This window comes from Piliocolobus tephrosceles, chromosome 21, assembly GCF_002776525.5.
Source record: "Piliocolobus tephrosceles isolate RC106 chromosome 21, ASM277652v3, whole genome shotgun sequence".
Lineage (NCBI taxonomy): Eukaryota > Metazoa > Chordata > Mammalia > Primates > Cercopithecidae > Piliocolobus > Piliocolobus tephrosceles.
This window is the reverse complement of record NC_045454.1, coordinates 20111337-20120481: the sequence shown is the minus strand read 5'-3', so window position 1 is coordinate 20120481 and position 9145 is coordinate 20111337. Positions and strand designations below refer to the sequence as shown.

Genomic DNA, 9145 nt, shown 5'->3' with positions numbered 1-9145 from the left:
CCTCTGAGATCTGGAATATGACAAGGCTGCCTACTTTCACCACTGTTCTTCAACATAGTACTGGAAATCCTAGCAAGAAAAATCAGATAAGAGAAGCTTAGCATCCAAATTAAAAAAGAAGAAGTCAAATTATCCTGTTTGCAGATGATATGATCTTCTATTTGAAAAAACCTGAAGACTCTAGCAAAAAAACTATCAGAACTGATAAACAAATTCAGTAAAGTTGTGGGATACAAAATCAACATAGAAGAATCAATAGCATTTCTATATGCCAACAGCAAAAAATCTGAAGAAAGAAATCAAGAAATCAATCCCATTTACAGTAGCTAAAAATAAAACCCCTAAGAGTTAACCAAAGAATTGAAAGATCTCTACAATGAAAATTATAAAACACTGATGAAAAAAAATTGAAGAGGACACAAAAAAATGGAAAGATAATCCATGCTCATGGGTTAGAAGAATCAATATTGTTAAAATGTTCATACTACCTAAAGCAATCTATAGATTCAATGCAATTATTATCAAAATACCAATGACATTCTTCATAGAAATAGAAAAGTATGCTAAAATTTATATGGAACGACAAAAGACCCAGAACAGGCAAAGCCACCCTGAGCAAACAGAAAAAAAACTAGAGGAGCCTGACTTCAGATTGTACTACAAAACTACAGTAACCAAAACAGCATGGTACTGATGTAAAAACAGACACATAGACCAGGAAGGGTAGCTTGTGCCTGTAATCCCAGCACTTTGGGAGGCTGAGGTGGGAGAAGTGCTTGAGCCTGAGAGTTTGAGTCCTGGGCAACACAGTGAGACCTTGTCTCTACAAAAAAATAAAAAATTAGGCATGGTGGTGTGCACCTGTGGTACTTGGGAAGCTGAGGCAAGAGGATTATCTAAGCCGGGGAGGTCAAGGCTGCAGCAAGCCATGTTCACACCTCTGCACTCCAGCCTGAGCAAGGCAGCAAAAGAGCAAGATCCTGTCAGAAGCAGCAGCAACAAAGAATAACAACAAGCAGACACACAGACCAAATGGAACAGAATAGAGAACCCAGAAGCAAATCCATACATCTCAAATGAACTCATTTTCAACAATGGTGCCAAGAAATACACTGGGGAAAGAACAGTATCTTCAATAACTGGATATCCATATGCAGAAGAATGAAACTAGACCCCTTATATCTTGCCATACACAAAAATAAAATCAAAATGGATTACAGACTTAAATATAAGACCTCAAACTATGAAACGACTAAAACACTGAGGAAACTCAGGATAATGGAATGGACAAAGGTTCCTTGAGTAATACCCCATAAGCACAGGTAGCCAAAGGGAAAATGGACAAATGGGATCATATCAAGTTAAAAAGCTTCTGCACATCAAGGGAAACAATTAGCAAAGTGAAGAGGCAACCCACAAAATGGGAGAAAATATATGTAAACTATCCATCAGACAGGGGATTAATAACGATAATATAAGGAGCTCAAACAACTATATGAAAAAATCTATTATGATTTAAAAAGGTGGAAAAGATCTGAAGACATTTCTCAAAGGACATACAAATGGCAAACAGGCATATGAAAAGATGTTCAACATCACTGATCATCAGATAAATGCAAATCAAAACTACAGTGAGATATCATCTCATCCCAATTAAAATGGTTTTTTTTTTGTTTGTTTGTAATAGAGTTTCACTCTTGTTGCCCAAGCTGGAGTGCAGTGGCGCGATCTTGGCTCACTGAAACCTCCGCCTCCTGGGTTCAAGCGATTCTCTTGCCTCAGCCTCCTGAGTAGCTGGGATTACAGGTGTGCACCACCATGCCTGGCTCATTTTTGTATTCTTACTAGAGACGGGGTTTCACCATGTTGACCAGGCTGGTCTTGAACTCCTGACCTCAGATGAGCCACCTGCCTTGGCCTCCCAAAGTGCTGGGATTACAGGCATTAGCCACTGTGCCTGGCCTTAAAATGGCTTTTATCCAAAAGACAGGTAATAATAAATGCTGGCCAGGATGTGGAGAAAAGGGAACCCTCATATATTGTTGGTGGGAATGTAAATTAGTACAACCAGATGGAGAACCATTTGGAGGTTCATCAAAAAAGTAAAATACAACTATCATATAATCCAGCAATCCCACTGCTAAGCATATACCCAAAAGAAAGGAAATCAGTGTATTAAAGAGATATCTGCACTCCCTTATTTAATGCTTCCTTGTTTATTCACAATAGCCATGATTTGGAACCAAGCTAAGTGCTCATCAAGAAACGGATGGATAAAGAAAATGTGATACATACACACCTTGGAGTACTATTCAGCCATAAAAAAACAACAAGATCCTGTCATTTGCAACAATATGGATGCAACTGGAGATCATTATGTTAAGTGAAATAAGCCAGGCACAGAATGACAAACCTCACATATTCTCACTTATTTATGAGAGCTAAAAATTAAAACAACTGAACTTATGGAAATAGAGCACAGAATGATGGTTACCAGCAGCTAGGAAGGATAGTGGGTGGGGGAAATGGGGATGGTTAATAGGTACAAACACAGTTAGAATCAATAAGATCTAACACTTGATAGTGCAACAAGACAACTATAGTCAACAATAATTTATTTGTACGTTTAAAAATAACCAAAAGAGTAAATTGTAACACAAAGGATAAATGCTTGGATAGATACCCTATTTACCCTGATTACAAGTTGTATGCCTGTATCAAAATATCTCGCCAGGTGCGGTGGCTCACGCCTGTAATGCCAGCACTCTGGGAGGCCGAGGCAGGCGGATCACGAGGTCAGGAGATCGAGACCATCCTGGCTAACATGGTGAAACCCTGTCTCTACTACAAAAAAAAAAAAAAAAAAATTAGCCGGGGGTAGTGGCGGGCGCCTATAGTCCCAGCTACTCCGGAGGCTAAGGCAGGAGAATGGCCTGAGCCCAGGAGGCAGAGCTTGCAGTGAGCCGAGATCGCACCACTGCACTCTAGCCTGGGCGGCAGAGCGAAAATCCATCTCAAAACAAAACAAAACAAAACATCTCATGTACCTCATAAATGTATACCTCATATGGTATACACCTACTATGTTTCTACAAAAACTAAAAATTAAAAAACAAACCATCAACAAAGAATCCTATATTTAGGAGACTTATCTTTTTCTTTTTTTTTTTTTGAGATGAAGTCTTGCTGTGCTGCCCAGGCTGGAGTGCAATGGCACAATCTCGGCTGACTGCAAGCTCCGCCTCCTGGGTTCAGGCCATTCTCCTGCCTCAGCCTCCCAAGTAGCTGGGACTACAGGCACCCACCACCACGCCCGGCTAATTTTTTGTATTTTTAGTAGAGACGGGGTTTCACCGTGTTAGCCAGGATGGTCTCGATCTCCTGACCTCGTGATCTGCCTGTCTTCGCCTCCCAAAGTGCTGGGATTACAGGCTTGAGCCACTGCGTCCGGCCCAGAAACTTATCTTTCAAACATGAAGGTGATTACGTTAGATTAAAGAAGCCAGACACAAAAGGTCACATATTTTATTATTGTATATATATGAAATATTCAGAATAGATAATATAGCTAGAATAGGTTAAATCCACAGAGACAGAATACAGATTGGTGTTTGCCAGGGGCTAGGAGGAAGAGAGGGATAGGGGAACAGATGCTTAAATGGGCATGGGGTTTTATTTTGAGGTGATAAAAATGTTACAGAACCAGATAGAGGTGGTGGCTGTACAACACTGTGAATGTACTAAAGGCCACTGAATTGTAGAATAATTTTAAATATGTATGTGAATTTTAGGTAAAAAAAAAATAAGGTGAAATAAATAAAAACAAAGAATTCAATGCTAGCAGACTGGCCTCATAAGAAACCTGGAAGGAAGTTATTCAGACTGAAAGGAAGTAGCAAAAAACAATTAAAATCCACATGAAAAAATGAAGAGCTCCAATAAAGCACTAAGCAGAATGCAGAGCACACAGTAGGCTCCGTAAGTATATATCAGCTGAACTAGTTTAATTTTCTTAGGTACTCTGCCCTGCATTGCTGGAGAAGTGAACCTTTTACTTGCAGATGAAGACTTAATGGCAACGAAAGAACAAATAAATGTAATATTCTTCTCTATGGGCTAATTTTCTTCTTTATCAATGTGCTTTATCACCAAGAATATCTCAACACCTTCCATGGCCTTATTTTATACTACCTTGGCCTCTACTCAGCACTCACCAGCTCCAAACATGTTTAACCAGTATACTAGTTTTGAAGTACGTATTAATGTATGTTTCCTTATGCCTCCTACCTTTTCTCCTTTTAACTTTATTGAAAAAGGAAAGACGGAGGAGAAGATGAAAGGGGAAAATCCTCTCCTTCCTCTTACAGGCCTGGAATAGAAGGAAAAAAGGCTTTGAAGGTAGGGAGGTAAGAAGTTAAATATGTGCCTAGAACTCCCCACACTCCAAGGCATGAGTGTGAAATGGGAGAGAGGCAGTGAGTTAAGTGGGAAGAGTGTCATATCAAACTTGAGAGAATAACTTCTATGTAGCTTTCAGTTCCCATATAGCACAGACCCTGAGTAGGATGAAATAGGGTCATTTCAGAAGACAAGATGAGGCTGGGCATAGTGGCTCGTGCCTGTAATCCCAACACTTTGGGAGGCCAAGAGGCAGGAAGATTGCTTGAGCCCAGGAGTTCGAGATCAGCCTGGGCAACATAGTGGGACCTTGTCTCTACAAATTTTGTTTTTTCAAATTAACCAGGCATGGGGGCACGTGCCTGTACTCCCAGCTACTTGGGTAGCTGAAGGCAGGAGGACTGCTTGAGCCCAGCAGACAGAGGTTGCAGTGAGCTGAGATTGCGCCACTGCACTCCAGCCTGGGTGACAGAGTAAGACCCTGTTTAAAAAAAAAAGGGCAAAATGATCCTACATGCATGTGGTGGGGTTTAGGGGACTCAGGAAGCATCGAGAGCATGACAGAGATTCAGAGAGATCTACAGAGATAGCAAGAACCAAAGGAGGCCAGTTGATAAGGAGAGGTCCTCGGACCATCATTGAGCTGTGAAATACACCATAAATTCATCAGCCACTGAATGTACAGAAAAAGGAGCTAGCTAAATCATCTAGCACATAAAAAAGGAGCTAGCTAAATCATCTAGCACGTACCCAAGCTATGAAGATCTTCCCTGTTATCTCAAACACCACTTTAACAGAGAACAGGGATACAGAAGAGAATCTGAATGACTAAATAATTGCCAAGAGAACAATTTGCTGATTGAACTAAGTTTTGAATCAGACTGCATTAAAATTAGTTTTTTCATTGTATCAATCAGAACTCACAGGCAGAGCGAGTTTAGAAACATTCTGGGCCTCTTGGGGCTTCTACTTAGGGGACATGGAAATGAAAACTTAAGCAAGTGAATAAGTGAGATAAAATGCGATATTGTTAAGAAATGCAATAAAGGTAATGGGTTATAGAATGAATCAGATACTCTACTTTGAATTTAGTTACCAAAGACGACCTTGAGAAGGATGACATTTCAGCAGAAACCTGAATGAGAAAGAACCAGTCATATAAATATCTAGGGTAGGAACATTTAAAAGCATGTTCAGACTTCCCGAGGCAGGATAAACTTGGTCTGTTCAAAGCGGGGAAAGGTTAGTGAGGCTGAAACACAGTGAATGGGGGAGAATGTAGCACAAGATAATAGAGAAGACATGGACAGAAGGCATACCAAGAATGGCGTTGTAAGGGACATTATTCCATATGTAAAGGAAAGCCACTACATGGTATTAAGCAGATAAGTCATAATAAAACCTGAGGTTTAAATGATCACTTTGGTTGTTCTATGGAGAATGGACTATAGATGGTCAGGAGTGGATACAGGGAGATTAGTAGGCAGTTGCCAGAGTAGTTCCAGGTAAGAAATGAAGTGACATGGATTATAAGATCCATGGAAATATTGATCAGAGAATATAATAATATTCAGCAATGAGATTAACTGAACTACAACTAGATGCAACAATTTAACATGGATCAATCTCACAAACATAATATTAAACAAAAGAAGCCAGATACAGAATGCACAGAATATATAAAGTTAAAAGACAGGGAGAAACAATTTATGGTGATAAACGCTGAACACTCCTGGGGTGGGGGTGACGACTAGGTAGGTATACAAAAGGTATCCTAGAGTGCTAGGGTAATTCTGTATTTCTACGTTGAGTGTGTGCACTGTGTTACACAGGTGTGTTCATTTTGAAAATTAACTGAGTGTGCCTGAGGAAGAAACCAGAGATATACAGAAACTGGTAGATAAAAATACATGGTCGGCCAGGCGCAGAGGCTCACGCCTGTAATCCCAGCCTTTGCGAGGCAGGCGGATCACCTGAGGTCAGGAGTTGGAGAACAGCCTGGCCAACATGGTGAAACCCCGTCTCTACTAAAAATATAAAATTAGCCGGATATGGTGGTGCACGCCTGTAATCCCACCTACTCGGGAGGCTGAGGCAGGAGAATTGCTTGAACCTGGGAGGCAGAGGTTGCAGTGAGCCGAGATGGCATCACTGCACTCTACCCTGGGCAACAAAGTGAGACTCAAACAACAACAACAACAACAACAACACGGTAAAAGAAAGGTATATCTCAGAAGATGAAAGCTTTGAGCTGAGGGTAAAAAGTAAAATATGTTCAGTATCTGAGAGGGTAGGATAAATCTGAAAGGAAATCACAAGTATTCACAAAATATCAAGTGTACTAGGTGGTGTTCTAGGTACTGGAGATACAGCAGTAAACAAAGTAAAACACACTCTCTGCTCACATTCTAGTGGTTAAAATTTTAAGAATTCACCAGAAATGATTACAGTGTGGCTCAATCAGCAGCAAATGCCCATTGAAAAAGATAGTTACATAGGGTCATTTGAAAGACACACATCCCACCTCTTTCTCAAAATAGTCTAGTTTTCTCTCTTTAAATTTATGGGCCAGGCACAGTGGCTCACACCTATAATCCCAGCACTTGGGAGGCCAAGGCAGGTGGATCACTTGAGGTCAAGAGTTTGAGACCAGCCTGGCCAACATGGTGAAACCCTATCTGTACTAAAAATACAAAAAAAAACCCCACAAAAATTAGCCAGGAGTGCTGGTGGGTGCCTATAATCCCAGCTACAACAGAGGCTGAGGCAAGATAATCACTTGAACCCGGGAGGCGGAGGCTGCAGTGAGCTGAGATCGTGCCACTGCACTCCAGCTTGGGCAACAGAGCAAGACTCCATCTCAAAAACTAAATAAATGTAAGTAAATAAATAAATAAATTTATATATGACATGCATAGAGTAATGTGGTAAAAAGGACTAGTCTTAATCATACAATCTGATAAATTTGTATACATTTGTAGACATAGGTACCTACAAGTCAAAACATAGAACATTTTCAGTCCTCCAGATTTCTTCATGCTGTTTCACAGTAAATACCCTCTCAGAGGTAACCAGTATTCTGACTTCCATCACAATAGATTAGTTTTGCCCATTTTCAACTTCATATGAATGGAACCCTACGATATATACTTTTTTGTTTCTGCCTTCTTTCATTCTATGTTTGTGTAATCTATCCATGTTGGTTGTTGTGTGTGGCAGTCATCTGTTCTTTGTTATTGTTAAGTAGTATCCCACTGTGTGAAATACTGTAATTTATTCCTTTTTCTGTTAATGTTCATTTGCATTCTTTCTAATGCTGGGCTATTTTGGTAGTTACACTTTATTTTGTCCTTGATCAAAAGAGAACATCAAAAGAGGTAGGTTTATCAACTACAAGAAGTAACACTAAAATGTTTTCATTGACCTCCAGGTATCAATGAAAAGCTTATTTCTGTTAGAAAATGTTGATTTTTTATTGTTACATACAATGAAAATTCTGTAACGAATTTTTGCTCTGGTTTTCTTTACCTATGAAAAGGAAATTTAAATTTGATGCCCAGCTTTAATCTCTCTGAATGAATTTCATAAAATACCCACATTTTAACTCTTCCCTAGTTTTAATCGTTCAACTCTATTTCCCCTGAAAATATATTTTATGTATATAGGCCTTTATAATTTACTGTATGAATTACTGTAATCCCCTTAAATTACATTGGAGAGTAAGGCAAGAAACAGATACACTATTTAATATTTACCTGGGACTCAGTCATTTCCTCTTCTTTCTGGGAAGGGATGGGGCCTGCAGAAGTCCAGCTGGGGAAGAGAATACAACTCATTAAAATAGGCCTGGCTTGTAGTTTCAGAAATATGCACACACAGAGTGGATTAAAGGTCACCCTGCTTTGGGAGGCCGAGACGGGTGGATCACGAGGTCAGGAGATCGAGACCATCCTGGCTGACATGGTGAAACCCCGTCTCTACTAAAAAATACAAAAAATTAGCCAGGCGAGATGGCGGGCGCCTGTAGTCCCAGCTACTCGGGAGGCTGAGGCAGGAGAATGGCGTAAACCCGGGAGGCGGAGCTTGCAGTGAGCCGAGATCGCGCCACTGCACTCCAGCCTGGGCGACAAAGCGAGACTCCATCTCAAAAATAAAAAAATAAAAAAAATAAATAAAGGTCACCCTGTAGTGGAATGATAATTAAAGCTATCAGAAATGCCAAGAATATTCACACCACAAAGTCTCTTAATAGGTGTGAGGATGATTGAATAATCATGCAGAGCTTGGGCATAGAGTGGATAGAAACAGCCGTGCATATGTGGGAGCTCTGTATCGGAGAATACATGTAGCATTATGAAGGCACACATCCAGGAAAATTATGAAACTGACAAAACACCTAAAGTATTTTAATGTATTGAGACATTTAAGACAGTAGTAATTAGCAATTAAGAAAGAATTAAGTAGCAATTTAAAATAATTTAAAAGGTGATACAATTATATCTTGAGGAACAAATAAAAAGTTTGTATGTGTGACTAATGTGTATCAGAGGTACTGATGGTAGGAGAGTTAAATCTGTACTTTTCCCTAGCCACAGCAATCAGACAAGAGAAAGAAATAAAGGGCATCCAAATTGGTAAACAGGAAGTCACACTGTTGTTGCTGCTGACATGATTGTATACCTAGAAAACCCTAAAGATTCATCCCCAAAGCTCCTAGAACTGGCAATTGAATTCAGCAGTTTCAGGA

General features: G+C 39.9%; 1 protein-coding gene across 10 annotated transcripts in view; it reads right to left on the bottom strand.

The window, feature by feature from the left end:
- The window catches only part of ZNF569 (zinc finger protein 569), a 67735-nt gene that overhangs the window by 33169 nt on the left and 25421 nt on the right, over nt 1-9145 (bottom strand). For 9 of the 10 annotated variants that reach the window (XM_023229416.2, XM_023229414.2, XM_023229420.2 and 6 more), the window contains one exon: nt 8154-8211. The exons of the other annotated variant lie outside the window; for it this stretch is intronic. In XM_023229416.2, the coding sequence (XP_023085184.1) occupies nt 8154-8211 (58 nt within the window). The remainder of the gene's footprint in view (nt 1-8153; nt 8212-9145) is intronic. 10 annotated transcript variants of the gene reach the window in all.